The 25,540-nt window shown below is 40.9% G+C and overlaps 1 protein-coding gene across 1 annotated transcript in view; it reads right to left on the minus strand.

The window, feature by feature from the left end:
• The window catches only part of SPON1 (spondin 1), a 302,372-nt gene that overhangs the window by 124,930 nt on the left and 151,902 nt on the right, over window positions 1-25,540 (minus strand). The window contains exon 6 of the mRNA XM_043902562.1: window positions 1,322-1,470. Coding sequence (XP_043758497.1) covers window positions 1,322-1,470 — 149 coding nt within the window. The remainder of the gene's footprint in view (window positions 1-1,321; window positions 1,471-25,540) is intronic.

Here is a 25,540-nt window from a genome sequence, read left to right on the forward strand (position 1 = left end):
GGAGCCCTTCATGACTTTGCAGATGAACGCGGCTGTGCTGTAGCCTAAATGAGCAATACCAGTGACAAGGTGTGGCGGCCAGAGCCAGAGAAACACTAAGTCATTGGTAAGATAAACTTGTGACGAATAGCACGCTATCTTGAAATGCTGGGTTAAACAATTTTTTCTGAAAATGGAGAAAGGCTTTAAATCAAATTAATGAGAAACATAAGCTAATTCCTGGGTGTTTTTGGACGCTGGGCCAAAAGAATTCCTCAGGGGATTACAGCAGGAATCAGGTGGCCTTTGCTGCATTCAGTTTAGGGTCTGTGGGAGCTTGGAGTCCAGATGGCAGACATCAGGGGGAAGGACAGGGGGCCTCAGCTCTCCCTGCCCTGCTGCACACACACACCGTGAGACACAGGGCCCCCTGCGCTGTCTCAGGAGACGTGGGGCAGGAGCCCAGCAGGGCAGCAGCCTCACCGTGGCCTGTGCTGCAAACGACCACATTCCCAGCAAGGTTGGCGCTTTCCTTCCTTCCCCCTGTACACTTATGAGCAGTGACATGTGGTTCGCTACCCAGCTCTCTGAGGCCCGAAGGGCTTTTGTGGGTAGAGATGGCCAAAGCTGGACTGTCTCCTCCCCACGGTGAAGCCTGTGAATGGCCTTCAACAAGCCACAGCTCTTCTTTCAAGGTCCCTCATCAACCTCTTTCTAGTGCTTTTAATGATGGATGATGGTACTTCCCAACAAATACAAAAGAATGATAGACTATTTCTCCCTTATCCTTTGTTGGTGTGAAAGGGGTCCTAGATAATACCTGACTCCTGGGCCCGCATGAGATGGTACACTGTATCAATACATTAAAGATGCTTCAGCTTATAATGATTTTGATTAATCACTGACTTGTTTATCAAACACCTCAAGACATAGGTGCAAAAACATGTGTCAATAAACAGATGTTTCTCTTTGGAAACGGTGATTTTAGCTTCATGTGACTGTCACTCCCCTGACCCTCTCAAGAATCAAAGTAACCCACCACACTGACCCCCAGGAGAACAAAGGTGTGGTATCCCAACAATGCAGCCACAGCAACAGCTTTTAGCACAAGCTCAAGAAACCACAAATGCAGTCAGGGGAGATGTGAGACAACAAGACGAACACTTGTGCCTCTGTCTTCAGCTGAACATAAGCACTCTGAAACTCAGCAAATAGATTTCACTTCCTATAGTACCAATTTTCCAGCACATTGTCCTATAAGTTTTGAGTCCCTGGGAAAGAAAGCTAAAGGATGCTTGATGGCATGTCTGGGTTTTAGTCATTCTGGGATTATTTTTCTTACCTGTTGTCGAATTTCCTCCTCCATTTTCACTGGGGAACCCAATTCTGCAACCTGTTTGACGCCTTCGCTCGCATATCCTCCATACTCCCATAGCACGTAATTCTTGGAGTGGGATCCGCCGATGATTGCAGACCAATGATTGGCCCGACCTGGAAATGCGATCAGATGCAGGTATCAGTGGTGCTGTGGCTAAAACACAAGTCCCTTCAAGGATGGGGAGGTGTAATTGGACAATGATCCAAGCTGTGTTGGCTAAGCACCTGCTCTGTGTTAGGTCCTGTGCTATTCTGGGATGAGTAAGATAGACCCTTGGGCATATGCAGACAGGGCAATGGGTAGATGTCTAAATAAGACACAGAGCTGGCCCAGAATGATGACTCCTGTCTGGAAGAATCTCAGAGAAGAAAGTTGAGAGAAGGTTTAAATGCTGAGCAGATTTGTAAGACAGAACAGAGAGGAAGGACTATTTCTGGCAGACTCAGAAACATTAAGTAACATTGTGTGTTTGGGGAGCCATAAGTAATTTAGCATTGCTGTGTCACAGAGTGTCAAGGGGAGAGTTGGGAAATGAGGCCAGGGAAGTAGGAAGGAGCCTGCCCATGGAGAGCCTTGTTCTAAATGCTTCAGGAGTTTAGATGTCATTTTAAAGGGTCTGAAACCATAGAAGGGTTCTGAGCAGGGGAATGACATGATCATATTTGAATTTTAGATAAATCATCGAGACAGCAGTGTGAAGGATGCATCAGTGTGGGCAAAATTAGAGTGTGGAGCTGGGGAGGTGGGCACTGAGCAAAAGATAAAGGGAAATTAGGCTTAACCATTCCTGGGAATAAGCACTGCTGTTTTTTGCTGGCTTTTATGTACCTTTCAAGGTGAGGGGCAGGCAGGCTAGCCATGTGAAAGGATGGGTGAGGCGGTTTGGATACAAGGACATGACTAGTCCAGAGTGGTTTGCTGAGGATCACCCAGGATAATGACTGCAGTGGGATGTAGCAGGGAAGTGATGGATGACACAGAGGGAGAACAGAATAATGTCTGGGTAGGACCAAGGCAGAACTTGGCCTGAGGATTTTTCAAAGTCTCAAGGCGGGGGAAAGAGAGGAGAGAAAAGTCAACACCAACACCATACCGGATTTGTTTTTGCACATAATGAATATAAATACATATATATTGATTACTGGGCTTCCCAGGTGGCACTAGTGATAAAGAACCCGTCTGCCAGTACAGAAGACATCAGAGACCCAGGTTAAATCCGTGGGTTGGGAAGATCCCCTGGAGGATGAAATGGCAACCTGCTCCAGTGTTCTTCTTGCCTGGCAAATTTCATGGACAGAGGAGCCTGGCAGGCTGCAGTCCATGGGGTCACAAAGAGTCGGACATGACTGAAGTGACTTAGCATGCACGCATGCACACACGCCTATTGATTCCTGTTACATACAATTTATTATAATGTTGATGCAGTTGTCTGCTATTCTTTGGCTGGGTTTTTTAAATCTCCAGTTAAGGAATATTTTTGGGCACAGCAAAGAGAGAAACTTGAACTAGTTGGATCCAACTGATGTTTGCTGCTTCCAGCCCTCTGGCTCAGGGTGGGCAGACTTTTCCACTCTACCTCCCACTACTTAAGAAAGTGATTCTGGACAGGTCCGGATCTTGTTCACATCTCCCATCTGCTACTCCAGGGTCCTCTGGTCCATGAGCACATCAAGAGCATGGGCCCAAAGCAACCTGCCTGGTCTGCTGAGACATGACATGATCCAGGCAGACAACATCATCATGTGGGTGTCCCAACTGCTGGCTCATTGTTTCCCCTACATCAGGGAAATGCAAACACTGTGTTTGTCCATCACATCCCTAGAGAAGACAGAGGGAGGTGTTGCCAGCCATTTCTCTAATTTACTTCCTGATTGGGAAGCATGTTCTGGCTATCATCTAGGCTAAGAGCACTGCTTGTATGGGGCAAGGGTCAGAATCAGTCATGACGTTTGGTTCATGGTATGAACACAGGGAGAGCAGTTCCAGTATCTCACTTATTCCCCTGTTCTGTTTCACCAAAATATCCCCTTGTTCCAGACCCATTCTACCTGTAATTTCATACTTCAGTGGCTTAGCACATGCCGTTCCTCTCTGCTTTCCTCCTGTCTCGCCCACTCATTCCTCTTTCCCGATTTACCTAGAAGCCTCCCAAGACCTCCCTAGAATGACTTAAACCTTTGTCTTCTGTCTCCCCTTAGCACAGATCACATTTTTAAAGATGGAAGTATAGTTGATTTACAATATTATATTAGCTTCAGGTATACAACACACTGATTCAACATTTTCATAGTTATTAAAAAATAATGGCTATATTTTTCTGTGCTGTACAATAGATACTTCTTGCTTACCTATTTTGTATATCTTAATGCCTATCTTACTCCTCCCCTTCCCTTTTCCCCACTGGTAACTACCAGTTTGTTCTATCAGCACAGATCATATTTACAAACCCCACTACATATGTGTTTTTCCACTAGATTGTAGGCTCCCTGAGGAAGTCTGTCTTCAGCACTGTATCCCCAAGTGCCCAGCCCTCAGCCTGATACACTGGGAATGCTTAGCACTTATTCCCTGAAGCATTTCATCCAAATAATCAAATACAAAGATGGCAGTATATGTGCTGGAAACATTGGGGAGCAGGCTTGCACAGATTTGATTCAATGTGATTAAATTCAAGTCTCAGTTCAGCAGAGTTCCTAACTCCTACTGGGCCAAAGCACTCAGCTATTCTGCAGGCTGTTAAAAAATAAACACCAAACAACATAAAAAAAGAAAGGCCTGGGTCTCAGAGCCAGCAGACAGGGATTCAGATTCCAGCAGTGATACTTACTACCTGTGTAAACTTGGCCAAATTACAATTACTTTATTTCCCTGATTCGTAGCTCATTCTTTTGTAATTCAGGGATGATAATGCCTACCTTATTGACCTGTTATAAGAATTAAATTCAATTTTTTAACATAATGACATAATATATGGGCAATCACTGGCACACAATAGACCCGCAATAAAGATGGTTTCTTCCTTCCCTGGTTGTTTGCTGCTGCTGCTAAGTCGCTTCAGTTGTGTCTGACTCTGTGCAACCCCATAGACGGCAGCCCACCAGGCTCCCCTGTCCCTGGGATTCTCCAGCCAAGAACACTGGAGTGGGTCCCTGGTTGTTTGGGAGGCTACAAAAATGAGTAAAATATGAACCTGCCTTTGATTCAATATAAGAGATAAGAAATACATAATGCGAACTAAGGTAAGAGGATAGGAACAAGCACAATCACAGGGGGATGAGGGGATGGACCAGATGATTTTTTCTGATTTATTCATTCAACTTCCATTTACTATGTGCCAAGCACTGTGGCAGGCCCTGGGCACTGACAGGACTTGGATGTGGTGCTTGTCCTGGAGGGACTCTCAGCCTGGGGGAGGGGAAATGGATGAATCAGCAGATTACCTACAATCAAGCATGGTCAGAGTTCTAGACACAAGAACACGGAACACAGGAGCTGAAGAAGCTAACTCCAAATTCAGAGACTCAAAGTCTAAACGCACGTTTACAGAGAAACAAGTACCTCAAGAATGAGATGTCTTACTCTTGATTAAAATGTTAGGGCATCAGTTCAGCCTTCTAGTCAGCACAGTTGTTAGTTTTCTGCAATGGTCTTGCAACATACCACATTTATTCAAATTTTAGAACCTTGAATGACATTAACGACATAATAGATATTTTGCAAGACACTAGGATAGGGTAAGGGGGCAGACTACATCCTTCCTGGGGATACAAGGCAGGCACTCATGGGACAATTTGCACTGTTAGAAATAACAAGGAATTCAGGTGACTGGCAGTCACATATGGGCAGGATGGCTTGGGGGGAGGGCCACAGTGCAGAAGACCAAGTCTCCAGGCCTCCATTCGTGACCATGAATCAGTTATTCCATCTCTCAGAGCCTCAGTTCACCTTTTAAAAATAGAGATAATAATTACTAGACTGGACTGTTTCTCAGAGTTGTGCAAATTAATTGGGCTGGCCTGGGAGAGAACTACAAAAACTTTAAAGAACTATACAAAACAAAGTCTCTGTATTTGTATAGATGGAAAGCCCCATGAGCATCTGCAAGAAGGCAGAGGAGCAAGGACACTTCCCCCTTGGAAGGAGACTCCCATGGGAAAACTGGCAGGACAGGAGGAGCAGGAATTCTATTAAAAATAGATAAGATCTATTTTTAGGGTCAGGAAGATCTCCTGGAGAAGGAAACGGCAACCCACTCCAGTATTCTTGCCTGGAGAATTCCATGAATAGAGGCCATACAGTCCATGGAATTCTCCAGGTCAGAAGACTGGAGTTGGTAGCCTTTCCCTTCTCCAGGAGATCTTCCCAACCTAGGAATCGAACTGGGGTCTCCTTCATTGCAGGTGGATTTTTTACCAACTGAGCTACCAGGGGAAAGTCAACTCCCTTCATAGAAAATATTTATTTAAAAGAACTTTTATGACATATTCAGACATTAGGAAATTCTTTTTTTAAAAATATTTATTTATTTGGCTGTGCTGGGTCTTAGTTGTGGCATGTGGAATCTAGCTTCCTGACCAGGGATTGAATCCAGGCCCCCTGCATTGGGAACTCAGAGTCTTAGCCACTGGACCACCAGGGAAGTCCCAGGAAATTCTTATATGTAGCATATGCTTTTAAATTAATCAAAAAAGAAATTTCTTTCTTTCTTTTTCTTTTTTGATACAGGTGCTATCTCAATTTCCACCTTTCACATGAGGAAACAGACTTAGAGAGGTGAAACGAGTTAACCCCAGATCACCAAAGCAGATGACTGAAGATGCTGGGATTCAAAGTCGGGTTTGTCTAGTGCCAGAGCCCAGCTCTCCCCCACCCACTGCATCACATCTCTGGAAGGACATGCCAGCCATAGGGAGGAGAGGGGGCCAAGGGTGAAGAGACCAAACAGGAGATCCATCAGCATCCTTGGCTGAGCTGTGTACGGCCTGGCTTAGGAGAGGAAATGGGAACATGGGACCAGATGTGTGAGCCAGAAAAATCAGGGAGGACTGGACAGTCTACAGGAGTCAGTTTGGTGAAGTAAAAAACTCCAGTTCTTGGAACAAACATGTGTGTATTCCAGTCTCCCAGCTGAAACTTTCTAGATGCAATAAGTTAGTCAGTCACTCTCAACTCAGTTTCCTCATCTGTAAAGTAGGGATATTGACATGACCAGCCTCCTAGTGTCTTTCTGAGGCTGAAGTCCATGAATTAAAGACAGTTAACACATGAAATGGGCTCAAAAGATACCAGCTAATCAAATTAAATCTGAATGGGGTGGGGCAAAGCCAGAAAAGCTTCTGGAAGCCATGGGACCAAAGGGAATCAGATTTGGAGATTGGTTAGCAGTTTGAACTAGAACTGGTAGGAAGAGATGACAGGAATGTTAGATGCAAGAAACTGAGTCTGAAAAAAATGGTAGGGAGTCATCTAAATGGGACACAGTTGTCTGAGGCTGGCAGAATGAGGTGCTAAGCAGACCCCAGTTAGTTGGGACACAGACAAGTTTAGCCCCCATTCTCCAGGAAATAAGGGATGAGAGGGAGAGAGGCTCCAGGTATCAGGAGGTCTGGGGAGAAGGAGACAAAGTAAATGCTCATGATTTTCTTAAAGGAACACTCAGTGGGACCACCGCTGGGGTTCCTAGTTAACACTTGGGCTTCAGCCTCAGGGTGAAGGCAGAAAAACAGACACTATCAGCAACTCTTTGACTCTCAAGTAAGGCCACAGCTCCTTGGTTTAGCCAGCCTCTCTCTGGCTCCAACAGCTGGGTCTAGATGGTTACTCCCAGTAGCTTGGATGGGGCATAGATGTGACCGAGGCAGGTGGAAAGCTGGGAAGAAATGATTAGACATGTGAGTCTGAGATATTGCTAGCTAGCCAGGTGTGTTCATCAGTCTGAAAAGCTATTCCAGGGGGACATAGGTGCACTCATCTCACTTCTGACATCCTTTCTGCTGTCAGCACTAGATGGTAAATTACGGGATTCACAATGATGCCTAGAAGCCTAGTGCTGATGACAGACGAACCATGACTGGCCTTTTGTCTGGTGTAGAAGGAGGCATGTTACACAGTAGATGGATTCTTCGAGGTGTTCTGCATACGGTAGCTATTCAGTGACAGCCTAGATTTCAACTGCTTTGCCAGTGGCTGCATTTCCTTGCCAATCTCAATCCTGCAGAAGCCAACCATTCATTTTCTTGACACCCATTCATAGCTTCACGGGAGAATGTTTTGCAACCTTGAGGACTAGTTTGCTACAACCTCCTGTTATCCACTCTTGGTCTCACCCATCATATCTTAGCAAATCTTTGGGAACTGGTTGGACTTATACAGAATTTGTTATTGTAGCTACAGCACAGTTCCTCCACTTTCTAAGTCCTAGCCTCCTCTCCCCATCTACTCTTAATAGATGACTTTGTCACTTAACTTTCCTGAGAAGACCAACATCAACACACCCAGATTTAACCAGGTACCACCTGGCCAGTGATCAATAGAAAAACACTGCGGCCCTGCCAACCCTGCTCGTAAACCTTGTCTTGGCTCTCACTTCCCTCTTGCCCTGGTTCTTCTCGGCCTGAGCTCAGTTCCAGAATCTGCCTGGTTTCTGACCCTTTGGATTTGGCCACAGAACTTGGCTCCTCTAGATTTGCTGCTGGGTGCTGCCTAGGACATAGCCTGTACTTGCCCTCTGGCTCTTCTTGCTCTTGGGTGCTTCATGAACTCACTCTGATCAAGCTGTTCTGGTTTTTATGATCCCATCTCAGTAGAGCCTCTTGGAAAAAACCCTGAGTGGGGAGATCTGTCACTTAGGACAGAAATTCGTCAACTTTCTATCATTCTGCCTTCTTTACTTAGCTAGTGTTTTCTCCTTCCTTAAGCTCTTAAGATCGTGTCATTTTTCCATTCCAGGAAAACAAGTAGGCAATTGATTACATTCTTTTGTATTTCCCCTAAGACCTCCAATAATACTATTCTACTCTACTAACTAGTCAAATGAACATTTACTAGGCAAATACTATGTACTAAGTCAGCAATCAGTAAGCTACAGCTCACTCCCTGTTTTTGTCCCATTAAAGTTTTATATTTCATGTATTATTTATGTATTGTTTATGGTTGCTTTCATGATACGATAGTTTAGTCAAGAGGTTACAACAGAGACCATCTGGCCTGCAAACCGTAAAATAGTTATTATCTGGTCCTTTACTGGGCATCCCTGGTGACTCAGATGGTGAAGAATCTGCTGGCAATGTGGGAGATCTGGATTCCATCCCTGGGTCGGGAAGATCCCCTGGAGAAGCGAAAGGCTACCCATCCCAGTATTCTTGCCTGGAGAATTCCATGGACAGCGGAGCTTGGCAAGCTACAGTCCAGAAGTCTCCTAAAATGTGTGCTAGGCCATGGTGACTCTGAAAAGAATCAGATTTGATCCCATCTTTGAAATGTTCAGTGTGGAGGGTAAGGTTAAGGGCACAAAGGACAGGTCATAACAGGCAATTACAGTAAAATGTGGGCAATATAGCTTTGATAAAGGTAAAATCAGAGTGTTATAAAAGCACAAATAAAGGGACATTAAACCCAGACTGTACCAGAGAAGGCTTCCTGGAGGAGATGGCAATTGAGCTCCATTCCGAAGGTTAAGTAGGAGTTAAGAAAGGCAATTAGTGGGTAAAAGGGAGGGTATTTTTTTTGCAGAGGGATCAGTATGTTCCAAAACAAAGCCAGAGACACAAGAAAAACCAAAAGTAGGTCAAGGCATTTTGTGTGTGTGTGTGTGTATTTGTAAGAAAGGGCTTATCAGTAATGAAGCCCATCAGCTAGACAGACCTTGAAGAGATATGAATGTCTTCATAGTAAGTTTTTTATTTTATCCTGAAAGCAGTGTGAAGAAGAGAATAAGATGTTCCTGTCTACAGATAACTCCCAAATCTATATATGCTCATGCAATTTATGCTTCTGACTCTGATGTAGTAAATGGCACTGGACTAGCTCTCTGGACATAAATAACTATAAAACTGGACAAAATATGGGCTTTCCTGATAGCTCAGATGGTAAAGAATCTGCCTGCAATACAGAAGACCCTGGTTCAATTCCTGGGTCAGGAAGACCTCCTGGAGAAAGGAAAGGCTACCCACTCCAGTATTCTTGGGCTTCCCTGGTGACTCAGATGGTAAAGAATCTACCTGCAATGCTGGAGACCTGAGTTTGACCCCTGGTTTGGGAAGATCCTCTGGAGGAGGGCATGGCAACCCACTCCAGTATTCTTGCCTGGAGAATCCCCAAGGACAGAGGAACCTGATGGGCAAAATATATGAAGCACCAGTTTTCAGAAAAGGACTCTGATCCCTGAGAAAAGGGAAGCACAAGAGATGAGTCTCAGGTTTGACCTAGACATTTTCTAGTTTGTGATGCAGGAAAATAGAGCACAGTAAAGAATGGCAATCTGGCTAAACTGACAGGAATCTGAGGCTGCTGAGATAGATAGGATTTACTGGTAAAAATACCAGTAAGGGAGGGAGCTGCACAGAGAAGTTCAGAAATATGCGTTAAAGTCCATTTAAATCTGTCACCAAACACTAAGCTGCACATGTGCAGGGTGGGACTTCAAAGGCCTAGGAGAGAATAGTTATTGATAAGCTAAGAGCTGAAGAGAAATTCCAGAGATCACACAATGCTAGAGATGCAGGAATTCCAATCACCCATATTAAAGAGACTTTGCTAACCATTCAGGATGTTCAACTGAGACTCTAGAAAAGCCACATATTAGAAGTAAAATGACATTATACCCAGAGCAAGGGCTACTCTAGACTAACCCTAACAAAGCTTAGAAAACAAGCCTTGAAAGAGAATTAAGCAGGTCTACCACTAAAACTGTCAAATCAAAACTTTATCTCCCTAAAGAAAGACAACAAAACCAGACACTCAACAACATATCACCTACCATGTCTATCATATGATCAAAAGTTGTTCAGGAGCAGGAAAATATGATTATAACCATGAAAAAAAAACAATAGAAAAAAAGTTCCTGAGATGACAGATACATTGAGATTATCATACATGGACTTTAAAACATCTATTATCAATATGTTCAAGAATTTTAAGAAAAGATAGACTTAATAAGTAGACAAATGGAGACCCTCAGCAGAGAAAGAGAAGCTATTTTTAAAAACCCAGTGGAAATTCCAGAACTGAAAAATACACCTGCATATATGACATGGCAAAGGAAGAGATATGTAGACTAAAAAATACGATAATAGAAACAATTCAAAATGAAGCACAGAGATAAAAAATTTGAAAAAATAAACTGGAGTCTCAGCGATCTTTAGAACAGAAACTAGTTTAACATAAAGGTATCTGGAGTCTCAGAAGGAGATGACAGAGAAGTTCAGTTATAAAATATTTTTTAAATGCCTGAAAATTTCACAAATTTGATGAAAAATATCAACCTACAGATCCAAGAAGCTCAATAAACTCAAAACACAATAGAAGCAAAGAAAATTACACCTAGGTACATCACAATCAGTTGATAATACCTAGAGATAAAGAGAAAATCTTAAAAGAGTCAGAGGCAATAAAAGATAGATTACAATCAGGAAAACAAAGATAAGAATGGCTGCTTGCTTCAAAAACAAGACAAACTGTAAGATGAGGAAGTGATACCTCTAAAGTTCTGAAAGAACTAAAAAACTGTCAACCTAGAATTCTATATCCTGCAAAAATATCCTTCAAAAAATGAGAATGAAATAAAACACTGATAAGTATGAGTTGAGTGAATTTATTACCAGCATACCTGCAGTATATGAAATATTTAAAAAAAAAACTCTCCAGGCTGAATGGAAATGAAGACAGATGGAAATGCAGATCTACATAAAACGATGAAGAGTACCAGAGAAACTAGATATATGGGTAAGGTAAACTTTTCATCTCTTTTTCATTGAAGAGCATCTCCCTTGAAGTAAAGAGGTTCATGTTTTCTCAATCTGGGTGAAAAAACTATTCCATCAATGCTGTCTTCCCACAAAGTCTACCTTTTGTCTTTCCTACACCTCCAGGCTTTTGGGGAAAGTTAAACTTACTGTTTTCACTTCTTCTCCTTGAATTTTTTCTCAAATCCTTGAAATATGATCCTGAGCTCCCACCTGAGCTCATTACTCCACCAAGTCTTTGAAACTTTGATTTTTACTCTCCTCTATTCCCACAGTTAGACAATTGCTGGGGGCAATTAGAGAATAATTACTGTCTGCTTTATTTTCCATTTAAATATAAAAGTATACTTTAAATTAAAAAAATTATCCTTTTTAATGTACAGCTTAGCAAGTTTTGACAAATGCATACAATCATATGACCACTACCATAGTTAAGACACAGATAGTTCTATTATCTTAAAATATTACCAAATGTTCCATTGCAGTCAACCCCATTCTTCTACTCCCAGCCCTTGGCAACCTCTAAACTGTTTTTGGTTCCTACGGTTTTTTCCTTTTCTGGAATATAGTATAAATGAAGTCATATAATAATATATAGTCTTTGAGTCTAACTTCTTTAACTTGGCTTAATACATTTGAAATTCATTCATGTTGTTGTATGTATCAGCTCATCCTTCTTTCAAATGTTTTGAAGCAAAAAGAGACCTCCTACTGGTTTAATGCCATCACAACATTTCTGTTTCCACCATTTACTAGCTATGGGACCTTGAATCAACTACTGTACCTAAGTTTTCTAAGACTCAGTTTTCTTATCTATGAAATGGAAATAACAATAGTACCACCTACTTGTATCACCTCACACCAGTCAGAATGGCCATCTTTAAAAAGTCTACAAATAACAAATGCTGGAGAGGGTGTGGAGAAAAGGGAATCCTCCTACACTGTGGGTGGGAATGTAAGCTGGTGCAACCACTATGGAAAACAGTATCGTGGTTCCTCTGAAAACCAAAAACAGAATTACCATATGATCCAGCAATCCCAATCCTGGGCATATACCTGGACAAAATTACTTTAAAAAGATATATGCAGCCCTACATTCATAGCAGCATTATTCACAATGGCCAAAACATGGAAACGACCTAAACATCCATTGACAGATGAACTGATAGAGAAGATGTGGTACATATATATGATAAAAGATTACTCAGCCATTAAAAAGGACAAAATAATTCCATATGCAGCAATATGGATACAACTAGAGATTTTCATACCAAGTGAAGTAAATCAGAAAGATGAATACCATATTATATATGGAATCTAAGATATGTCACAAATGAATTTATCTACAAAACAGAAAGAGACTCATAGTCATAGAGATCAGACTTGTGGTTGCCAAGGGAGAGGAAGGAGGGAGAGGGATGGACTGGGAGTTTGGGGTTGATACATGCAAACTATTACATTTAGAATGGATAAACAACAAGGTCTTAGTGTATAGCACAGGGAACTATATCCAATTTCCTGTGATAAACCATAATGGAAAAGAATATTAAAAAAAGAATGTGTAGATGTGTAAAACTGAGTCACTTTGCTATACAGCAGAGACTGGCACACCACAGTAAATACTTCAATTATAAAAAATAGAACTTTAATTATATACTTCAACTATAAAAAATAGTGCTATCTTCTAGGTATTACTGTGGTAATACAGAAGGAAATCTTATGTGTATTACAGAAGGGAATCTACATAAAGGCAGAACATTCTGATATATAATAAACATTCAATAACTATTATTTTTAATATTAATATTTTATTTCTCCAGGGAAGGTGGGATTTGGAAGTAAACTGGAATAGGCACAGGACCTGTCCATTAGGGGGAGTCAAGGTCCTGGAAGACAGCTGGATTTTCTAACTGGTTGTGGGCAGCTGAGTTGTTCAAGTGGCAGTCAGCACTGGCAGGGTAAAGATGTTCAACAGATGGGTGGAGTAAATGGTGGGAAAATGGCAACAGAATGAGTCAGATGTACAGACAAAAGTTATCAGGAGCAGCCAGTAAAGCCCCTGACATTAGTTTGCAGTCAGGGTTCAGATTCCACCTTTTGCAGTCAGAGTGGGAGACTTAAAAGGGGCTGAGAGAGAAGCAGTGACCAAAGAAGCATCACTGTTCTGAGCCTTAGGGACACATGGCAGGGACATCTTGAGTAAGAAGACAATTTAAGAGCCCAGAGATGAGCCCTGAGAGACTTGGGGTCTGGGTTGGGAGTGAAGGCTGTTTAGCAACTGCTTGCCTCATGTAGGAATTGCCTTAGGAACAGGGAAATTGTAATAATCATTAATATTTAGTGAGACTTTACTATGTGCTTTGTATATTGTTATTTATTTAATCTTTGAGACAAGCCCATTTTACAGACTAGGAAGTTAAAGCATAGAAGCATTAAATGACTTGCTCAGAGTTATCCAGCTGGTTAAGTGGTAGAACCAGGATCTGGACCCAGGCAGGCTCACTCTACAGATGCTCTAAGTGAATTTTTCTGTGAAGATGGAACTGTTCCATAGTCTGCTGTCCAACATGGTAGCCCCTTGCCATAGTGCATATTGAACCTTTGAAATTTTATATAATTTTAATTCATTAAAATAGCTACATGTATCTAGTGGCTATCACATTAGACAGCACAGCTAGAGAATCTTGGATAGGTCTGAGGGTCTTGGATAGGTCTGCTAAGGATAAGGACCAACTGTGCAAGGAGCCACTCTCAGAAGTGGAGATGAGAGGACAGGCCTTACTGGCAACTCTCACAGCTGTGAATCACACGTGGCAGGCAGAACCTGCCCTTGAACTAAGATTTGGCCCATAGCAGTTGCATCTGATGCTCTGTATCACATACTCTCCATCTACCTCTGACTTCAGCCACAATGGTTGGCAGATGTGAGTACACACTCATGCTGTCCGTGAATGTCCACCTCAAGTGTACTGTGCCTCTTTCCATTTACTGCCTCATACCTTCTCTGAAGCACTCAGTGCCTGCTTGGGCAGCAATCAAATGTCTGGAAGACCAGGGAAGTTAGTGTTCCTAGAGACAAAACTCAGCCTACAGAGTTGTGGGAACTTGTGGACAATTCTGGAAGGTGGATAATTCTGGAAGGCATTCTGTATACTTTTCAGAGGTGCACTGATGCCAGTGACCTCAAAATGCACTCCTAGGTAGATTTCCTTCCCCTCCCCTATCATTATCCTCAACTCCTTCACTCTTGCTTCCAGCATCATTATTTTTGTAAACTATCTGCACCAAAGTCCTTGCCTCAGGCTCTGCTTTCGGGGAAGTTGATACATGGCTCTCTCAACTAAGATCATGTGTCTGGGCCTGGAGATTCATTCAAGTCTGGAGATTAGACAAGAGCTAGCTAGGGCTGTTCCTCTTATGCCTGTAAGCAGAGTAGTTTTATAGATGCTCTTTCAGCACCCCTCCACCCAAAGCTACAGATGTTGTTTCCATTGTCATCATCATTGTTGCCATGATTACCATTATCATTATCATGAAAACCATTACTACTTATTGAGCACATTCCCTGCCTCATGTATTTCATAGGCATTAGCTAACATCCTTCTGTTCTCACAGTGCTCATGCTAGGGAGGTCCATTACCACCTCCATGTTATGGATGAGGGAACTGAGCTGCTGGTAAGCAGCAGAGCTAAGCCTATCACCTGGTCTACCCAGGCTATGCCCTTTCTACTCCACTGGGCATCCAAAGCCTGAGCCAAGTTCAGAGTTATTTAAGAGGTCACTCTCTTAAATAACTGTCACCATGGGAACAAATAAGGTGGTGCCTATCCAGTGCCTCTGACAACACTGGGGTTTATCAGCTCTTGAAGTTCATAAATTTTAGCCTTCTTTAAACTCAGCCTTTCCCACCCATTTTTATGAACTTCTGATTCTTGATTTATTTAGTGACAGATTTTATTTTCTTGGGCTCCACAGTCACTGAGGCTAGTGACTGGATCCACAAAATTAAAAGACGCTTGCTTCTTGGAAGAAAAGCTATGACCAACCTAGGCAGTGTATTAAAAAGCAGAGTCATCACTTTGCCAACAAAGGTCCATATAGTCAATGCTATGGCTTTTTCAGTAGTCATGTATGGATGTGAGAGGTGGATCATAAAGAAAGCTGAGTGCCAAAGAAGTGATGCTTTCAAATTATGGTGCTGGAGGAGACTCTTGAGAGTCCCTTGGACAGCAAGGAGATCAAACCATCAATTGTAAAGGAAATCAACCCCGAATATCCACTGGGACGACTAATGTCCTTCCAATACTTTGGCCACCTGATGTGAAGAGCCAATTCATTGGAAAAGGCCCTGAAGCTGGGAAAGATTGTGGGCAAAAAGAGAAGGGGCTGACAGAGGGTGAAATTATTGGATGGCATCACCGACTTGATGAACATGAGCTTGAGCAAACTTTGGGAGTTAGTGAAGGACAAGAAAGTCTGGCGTACTGTGGTTCATGGAGTCACAAAGAGTCAGACATGACTTAGCGACTGAACAACTACAACAAAGCCTAGCCAATCACCTGATTTTCATCTCAGAGGTAAATAACATAACCTCAGGGCACCCCCAAACTCCCATCCCCATTGCTATTCTAAAGGCTAGTTAAAGGTTTATTGTGCATTGACAAATAGCACTGGGGTTAAATTCCTAGAAAGAAGAACTTTATTTAAAAGTGTCCTTCCAAGCTGTCTTTTTTACATAAACATTGTTATATATAGGAGAGAGGCTGTATTCCTGGACAACTTCCAAATGTTTAATATACCATTTACACCTGAGTTTGAAGCCCTGCAGAAGGAATTATAGCACTTTGGATGATAAATTCTAGTCATGTTTACCTAATTTTTAAAATCTAGGAGCTTGTATGTAAAAAGTCAGCCGGAGCAGTAAATAACTCTGCTTTGTTTTTTAGAGTATAACAAAAAACTGGAGTTCTTCTATATCCATTAGTTCATCTTTCAGATTTAAGTCTCAGTTGTCAGATAAATCCTGTAAGCAAGTAACCCAAAGTTCTTCTGGGTTGGAAAAGTTTTTGGGCAGCAGAGAGAAGAGGTAGTAAGAAATAGGAATTACTGAGCATACACTTGTGCCAGATACTTTCACACGTATCATCTAATCTGCTTTTCAGTTCCATTTCATTGATGAGGAGCCAGGCTTGGTGAGGATCTTTAACTTGTCAATGGACACATTACCTATGAGTGGTTAAGCAGGATTTGGGTTGTATTGCTTTGTCTTTGGGAAGAGTTTTTCTTCTGCCAGTGACAGAGAACTTGGAAGCTCTTGGGAAAGTGTGTTAAGTTAATAATAGAAGCAAAATCGATTGAACCAGTTTATATGTAGGAAGATAGAGGAGTCAGGATGGGTAAAAAAAATTCTACCTCAAAACTGAAGGTAAAAGTGAAGATAAGAGTCCAGTTCTTTTATGACCGTCGATGCAACACCTCAAACAAAAATATTAGCAAACTCTATATCCAAGTATTTAGAAAAAGGATACCATATCACAGTGTAGGGTTTATTCCACGAATACCAGTATCATTTAACATTCAATAGTTCACCACATTAACAGAAAAAATTTATGAATATTTTCATAGATATAGGAATATTTGATTATATTCAATAGCATTCATGATAAATAAAAATCTCAACAAATTTAGAAGGGAACTGTCTTTACCTAATAAAAAATAAACAACAGCAAAAGAAAAGATATGACAAAATAATACTTAATAATGAGATAGTAAAAGCTTTTTCTACAAGACTGGGAACAAAACAAGAATGCCTACTCTCACCATTTCTACCCAACATTGTACTGGAGGTTCTAGCCAGTACAATAAGGCAAGAAAGACAAAGAGAAAGCATAAGAATTGGAAAGGAATTGTTGGTAGAAGATACAATTGTGTATATAAAATTTTCACAGTAACCTATCTATAAACAAATAGGTATAATAAGTACATTTAGCAAGGTCTCCAGATACTAACTCAATACATAGAATCAACTTAATGTCTAGATACCAGTGACAAATAAAAAATAAAAGTTTTAAACCTATTATTTATAATATAATAAAATCTAAAAATATAGTGAAAAGCAGGTAAGATCTCTTTTTTTACAGGGAGCTATAAAACACTATTGAGTGAACTTAGAGTAAAGCTAAATAGAGTGCTTTAACATATTTGGTGATTAGAAGACTCAATACTACAAAGTTGTCGTATTTCCCTTAATTTGCCCATTCATTCAATATGAATCCAATAAAAACACTAGCAGGTTTTTACAAAATGAAAATTGAGGTCATTCATGATTCTAAAATTTAGCAAAAGACCAAAAACAGCCAAAATAATCTTGGAGAAGAACAAAGCTGGAGAACTAACACTTCCAGATCCAAAAGAGAGATGAACATATCAATGACCAGAGTTCAAAAACAGATTCACAGACATACAGTCTCTTAATATACGACAAGGTGACACTAATGCAGTGAGGGAAGGATGGGCATTCCAATAAATGACTTCAGGAGAAAAAAGAAAAGAATCTTGACCCCTACCTTATACCATACACAAACTCAATTACAGATCAACTCAACATCTAGACAAGAAAAGTAAAAACAATAAAGCTCTTAGAAGAGAACATGAACAAAGTCTTCATGACTTTGAAGCAGGCAAAGATTTCTTAAATGAGACTCAAAAATTGTTAACCATGAAGAAAAAAGATCAGTTTGATTACGTTAAAATTAAAACCTCTGTTGATCAAAAGATTAGCAAAGTAAGAAGGCAAGCCACAGAATATATTACATGTACAAAGGACTCATATCTAATATATATATATACACATACACATATGTGTGTAGGTACATGTATGTGTGTGTGTGTATATGTGATCTTTACATAGCAATAAGAAAAAGGCAGACAACTCAATAGGAAAAAAATGGTCAAAAGACCTGAATAGGCATTTCAGATTATCCAAATGACCAATAATAACATAGTAGTCAAAATCAAATAATTCAAATTAAAATTGCAAAGTGATACCAACACATACACTAGATAGCTAAAATGAAAAAAAGGCCAACAATATTGGATGTTGGCAAAGATACAGGTTCATCAGACCCCTCTACTTGTGAAAAATTACTTAACAATATCTGCTAAAGCTAGGCTACATATCTTACGACCCAATAATTCCACTCCTAGAATATAACCAACAGAAATACATACATATATTTACTAGAAGACATGCACTAGATTGCATATATAGCACTATTCATAATAGCCCCAAACTAGAAACTACTCAAATGCTCATCCATAATAGGATGGATAAGTAAAATGCAGTATATTCATACAATGGAATATTATACAGCTGCAAAAAGGAACAAATCAAAATTATATACCACCATGTGGATGAATCTTACAACTATTAATATAAAGCTGAACAAAAGAAGCCAGACACAAAAGTTTACACACTGCAAAATTCTAATTACAAAAAGTTTAAAAACAGGAAAATTAATCTAGAAGTCAAGATGGTGGTTGCCCTTGCTTGGTGGAGCAGTGACTAGAAGGGGACAAAACAGATGCTTCAGAAATCCTAGTAATTTTCTGGGTTTTTTGTGCTGTTAACATGAATGTGTTCAAATAAATGGGAACCTGTAACCTATACACTTTAGATTTACCCACTTTTTCGTATGTATGTTTCAATTAAAAGTTTACTTAAAAAAAAGAAAATGTGAAGATAGAAGCAGTGTTAGCCTTTCCATTATTGCCTCTCAAAGCTCATTGTGGACTACCCGGGGCTTGAGCTGCATTGCATGGAAATCAAAAGTTTAATGCTCTTGTAACAGGGATGGTGAAAGGGAAATTACAGAGATGAGCTGAGTTTGTTAGAGGTGTGGGTGTGACCCAGCACATTTTAAAGGTCAGAGGTCATGTGCTCTGGACCAGGAGCTCAGCCTGCATGGATCCATTAGCTCATACCTATACAAAGTTCATATCTTTATTTTAGGATTTGATCTATCAGGGAGGAGGCTTGATAGAGAGTTTGGTTCACCTTAATTCAACAAATACTCACTGGTTTGTCTTATGCTGTAAACCCTGTGCAAGGTCCTGGTGATTCTGAGCCAAACCAGACAAGGGCGCTGCCCTGTCTCAGCATATTAGGGGGATGGAACATGTAAACAGGCAGTTACAGCGCAGCACAGGAGTGTCATGCTAGGATAACTGAAGGTGGGAGCAGAAAGGAGGAGAGCTGCTAATCTAGTTTGGGGAATTGAAGAAGGCTTTTTGAGGCAATGAGGGTTTACGCTGAGAACAAAAGGGTGGCCAGTATTCAGCCAGGTGAACGGGGTGTAGGCAAACAGAGTGCTACAAGTCCCCCCAAAATGCAGCCTGTGCCAAGAAGGTACGGAGATCACGTTGAGCAGGGTGCTATCCGGAAACATAAGAGGGACGTGGAGCCAAGAATAAATTTCAGAGGGGCAGGGGATGAGATTGATATGGTCCCAGTGAATGGAGTCCTGTTGAAGAATCTGTATTTTAGTCCAGTGTGATGTAATTAAATCCTGGCTTTAGCCTAGCTGGGACCTATGACCTTGGGCAAGTCCCTTCCATTTCACCAGTATAGGACTTTTGTTAGTTCTGTCTTGAGTACTAGCTTTCCCACCAATGCTTTTTATTTATTTATTTTTTGAATTAAAAATTTTTTTTCCAATGCTTTTTAAAATTACATAAAGAAGTGACTTTGTTTTCAGTTTTCAAGGACTGCACATAGTAGGTATGTGCAGGAAAGTTGGTTGACTGACAAGTGTACAGGGCCCTGTAGTGAAGGAGGATAGCATCTTAAGATTTATTATTTAGAAACACAAAAGCTGGCTTAGACCCATGCCCACCACCATTCCTGGCAGCTGAGGACACTGCAAGGGCAACAATCAGGATGGAAAATTCCCCTTTCCAAGTTCCTGAAACCTGCAGCCCAAGGTGGCAGCTGGGGGCCTATTATTCTCTGGAGCTCTGGTGAAATGGAAGAATTCTGTCTGTGCAATTCTAAACAGGAGAAGTCTGTTTTCTCTTGATGAAGAGGGATAGTTTATGATTAGAGGGATATTTCCTTAGTGGTGGTGGTGATTTTTCTTTTTTAAAACTTATTAGAGATTAAGTTATTGCAGTAAGGGGTAGCAGGAATTCTTTGACTTGATAAGGTCTGGCTTACTAGTTCTCCCTTGGAGGGAATAAGGGCTGAATAAATTATTTATTGCTTGAACAAATTTCAAGGGTGCTGTCAGAATCAAAACCAGAGCAGGCAGATGAGCTTAAAGATAAGACAGAGAGACTGTTAGTGGAGGTGAGCCAGCAGACCAAGGATCTCCTGGTAAAAGGAGAGACCAGGGACTCTGGGCGTTGGGCAGGCCTGGCAGGTCTAAGACACAGAATTCCAGGGTTTGGAAGGATTGGTAGAAGCAAGGGTTGGAGGAGCAAAGATAGGGTTTCTACATGGGTCTCACTGGGGAGCAGGGCAACATTAAGGGCAAGGTCAACTGGATAATAGTCAGTCCTTAGATACCTATGGAATCAATGAATGCCTGATGACTGAGACTCAGCTGTGGGACCTGGGGCCAAGGCAAGAATTGGATCACAAGAAACGAATTATAACAACAGCTAACAATTATATAACACAGTGTGCGCCAGGCTCTCTTCTAAGTTCTTTACATATATTAATCCATTTCATCCTCACAAGTCCTGAGAAGTTGGCCTTGTTATCATTCCTACTTTACAGATGAGAAAAGCGAGACACAGAGAGATTAATTAAGTGCAAGATTCAGTATGGCTCCAGAGTCCACACATGTGCCATTAGATGTGATGGCTTTTATACAACTGGGACAATGATGGGGTGCTAAGTACTTCTAAAATTCTTCCAATAGGGAAAATCTCTGGTACCAGAACCCAAGGGTTGGACTGAATTTTAAAGGTCCTCAGTAAGCTCAATGTTAAGGAGCACTTTTGGTCTGTAAGCTTTATTTTTTTGTGTGAATTATTCTCCAAGCATATAATTTCTAGCAAATCTAAGACCTTGGCCTGCCAGCTTTTTGCTTTCTTCTGCAAGTTTTGGCCCAACAGCCGCCAGGATAGGGAACTGATTTCTTGCTTTGGCTGATAGAAATATCTGACTGACAACCTCTCAGTTTGTGCCTCCGGCATAGAAGAAGTGTGAGCCATTCTCCCAGGGTTGTGTGTTCAGAACTCAAACTGACATCACAATACTATTAACTAGTTTCCACATCCTTTGGTTGAAAATCCATGTCGCTTTGTCAGCCAAAACAAGCATTTCAAGACAGAGTTGAGACTTTGCTCTAATCCATGTAGCCTCAGTAAGTAGTAATGAAGAAGATCCTCAGAAGTTGGGTTGAAGAGGCATTTTATTGCTTCATTTCCAACATGAAAACCAAGAATCCTTGCAAATTGTTTGGGAGGATGTTTGGCAGGAATGCAGTGGCTGGCATAAAACACGCAGCAATCCCAGTCATGATCATGAATAGTTAGCCTTATTTGGCATAAACAATTCTTCAGGGTATATTTTCAACTCATTGTTTGGAAAACTTAAGCATGTAAATGCTATTAGCTTCAGTGGGGTTTCATGTGTACAATTCTGGTAAATTTATAAAGATTTTTAGAACACAGACATTCCCTTTTCCTATGATTGTTCTAAGTAATTAGAAAGTTTTCTTAAAAATGGGGACTTTGTGCAGCAAGCCCACTGACAATGTGAATTGAGCACTAATCACATATCAGATACTATGCTGAAGCTAGGGATACAGTGGTGGTCTCAATTAATTCTAATGTGTTTCTCCAAGGTCTATCAAAAAACCGTTATAAAAGATGAGGAAAAAGCAAGGAGGACACAGGAAAGAGAGGATAAGGAAAAGAATCATATAGGAAATTTGTCCAGTGTTATTTCTATTATTTATAGTATCTCAAAAATGCTAATTGTATGCCCCATGTTGAAGATAATAAGAGATATTTTCCCAGATCTTATAGATTAAAGGAAGCAGAATGCATTTAACTTAGATTTTAGAGAGGGTTTAGACTCTGTCCTATGTGACATTCATTAAAAGGGATGGAGTGGACCTCAGGAGTCCAGTTCATCCATCTGATACTGATAAAAGTCCACTCTGTTTTGTATAGACTGGGAGATGATAGCATAGTTCTGAATAAGACATGATCCTTGCCCTCAGGGAACTGAGTTACTAGACTCTCAGTTGGAGACAGATTGATAAATAATTTTTGCCAGTTAGGATCTTCTTCCTGACGCAGGAGTGGACAGATGCTGCTGGAGCCCAGAGGAAGAGATAATTCTTTCCTCTGTCTTTGAGATGAAAGACATGACTGTCCTTCCTGCCCACAGAAAAAAGAAAATTATTCCTATTTTTAGGTGCTCAGAGGAGGTCAGTTTCTACCCTCCTCAGCCCCTCTTGGGTTTTTTTTTTTTTTTTTTGACTGTCTACCATGTGCCAGGCATTTTGCTGGGCACTGGATGTATGGTAATGAGCAATGGGTAGGGACAGTTCCTATAAGCTATCCTTTAGAAGGAAAGAAAGCAAATTTAATTAAACAAATAATTACAGAGCAGCCTCATGTTATGTGGATGTGAATCGCAGAGCATAGAAATACATATACATAATAATAAAAACATATAAAAATAGGAATAAAGTCCCTTATACATAAATTGTTAAACAATGCAAATTCCCCCTCTCCACAATTAAAAAGAATTGCCTGGAATATTACTCAGCCACAAAAATGAATGAATTTGAGTCAGTTGTAGTGAGGTAAATGAACCTAGAGCCTATTATACAGAGTGATATAATTCAGAAAAAGAAAAGCAAATATCGTATATTAATGCTTATACATGGAATCTAGAAAAATGGTACTGATGAACCTGTTTTCAGGGAAGGAACAGAGATGCAGATGTAGAGAAGGGACTTGTGGATGCAGTGGAGGAAGGAGAGGGTGGGACAAACTGAGAGAGTGGCACTGACTTAGACACTACCTACCGTGTGTGAAGGAGATAGCTAGCGGAAGCTGCTGTCTAGCACAGGGAACACAGCTCGGGGCTCTGTGATACCCTGGAGGGGCGGGACGGAGGCTCAGGAGGGAGAGGACAGATGTATCCTTGCATCTGACTAATGTTATTGTACAGCAGAAACAAATAACATTGTAAAGCAATCATCCTCCTATTAACAAAAGTTAAGAGAATGCCCAACATTAGAATAAATCTCTAGGTCTCCTAAAAAATAATGCAAAATAATAAACCAACCCCCCCCCCCCCCGCCCAAAATGTCAAGAATCATAATTTCAGAGTTGGTGACTGACTGAGTTTTAAACTGTGTTTCTGTGTTTGGAGCGTAGCTGTACCACTATAGAGCTGGATTAAAAAAGCAGTCTTCATCCTTTGTGAGGATGCATCTTGAATTCTGTAGAACTTTAAATTATATGGATATCTAGAAGAACATAACTCTAGGGAAACCTGTAGCAGTCCCACTAAACAATAGTTAGAAGTGTACAAAGCATTGTACAGGGCCTTTGAGAACCAGATCCAGTCTGGTGTGGGTTATCAGGAAAGACTTCCTTGAAGAAGTGATGGTCTAGGCTGAAATAAGAAGGCTGAGTAAGACCTGGCTTGGCAAAGAGAGAAGGGAACAGAATTCAGCTCAATAATTCAGCTGGTTCCCTTATCTCATCCCAACTTTGCCTCTCTGTTGCTCAGGCCCTAGTATAATTTGAGGCAGAGTCTACCTAAGAATTGCTTATGCATATCTGGGGAGGCAGGGAGGGGAGAGAGAAATGGGAGAGAAACCAAGAAAAGCTGGTCTCAGCCAACAGAAATCACAGAGCACATAAATCTCAAACTGTTTACTTCCCTTAGCTGATTTACAAATATACAAGTCAGTAAATACTAACCTGTCATTAAAATTAGCTGACTAGCTCCATGTGCTTGCTTGGCTGATTGTGAAATGTGTGTTGCATTTGTTATTAAATTCCTTTCAGAGGGGGAAATGTCACAAATGCAAACTCTAATTCCTCATTGCTGGTGAGGCTGTCCATAGAATGACATCTTTTGTAAAATGTCTTTTAATTTTAAAATTAGGGCCATGCATCTTCAGTGGTGTTTGTAAAGTTAGAAATGAGAGAATAGTAACATACCTGAAAATCAACCCTCTGTCCATTTGGGACAAGAAGGAAATTCAGGTGCTAGGTCAGAACTTCAGCAAATTCTCAGTGCATGATGGAAGCCAATCAAATGAGAGGACTCATCGAAGATGTCAACCCAAGATCAGAGCTAAATCCTTAAAGATTGAGAATTTGGGTGGGTGTGATGACAAGTCTAGAAATAAGTTCATTACAGTCACAGCTAATGCAACACTTGCTGTGGGTCTGATATTGAGCTAGGGCCCTTTAAAATCTCATTTTAGAGAAAAAAATGACTAGTACTTTGTGAACCCTCACTATATGCCAACCCTGTTTCAAGAACTGTAAGAATATTAACTCATCTAACCTATAATAACTCAGACATGTAGATTTTGGTTTTACTATGTGATGGTTGGATGGCATCACCAACTGAATAGACATGAGTTTGAGCAAATTCTGGGAGATAGGGAAGGACAGGGAAGCCTGGCATGCTGATGTCTATGGGGTCACAAAGAGCTGGACACAAGTCAGCAACTGAACAATAGCAACAAAGCAAAATCAGAGCTTAGAGGTCAGTTGGTGTCTTTTCCAAGGTCTTATGACTACTGTATGAAGGAGCTTAGATTTGAACCCAGGCCATCTTCAAAGCAGCTTCACTAGGTAAATGCTTTGATTATCCCAGGTTTTCAGTTAAGGAGACTGAGGTGCAGAGGCCAAGCAAGTTTTCTAAGGTCCTATAACAAGGCTCAGATTCCATACTTCAAGTTGGATCTAACTTCCAAGGCCACAATCATTCAGACTGTACATGTAGGTTTTACCTTTCTGTAGAGTGCTCACCATTGGTCACTATTTTTTTCTTGGGGCAAGAGAACCTGGAGTATTATGTTTCTCTCACCTCAGAAATGCTCTCTTTCCCCGCTCTCAAATTGCTCTGATATTTGGTATTCCAGTAAGAACCCATTTCCCCCACCTTCCTTGCTTTAGCATATTTTTCTGGCTTTTAGATTCCACTTTAAAAGCTGACCATCTTTCATT

This window comes from Cervus elaphus, chromosome 1 (genome assembly GCF_910594005.1).
Source record: "Cervus elaphus chromosome 1, mCerEla1.1, whole genome shotgun sequence".
Taxonomy (NCBI): domain Eukaryota; kingdom Metazoa; phylum Chordata; class Mammalia; order Artiodactyla; family Cervidae; genus Cervus; species Cervus elaphus.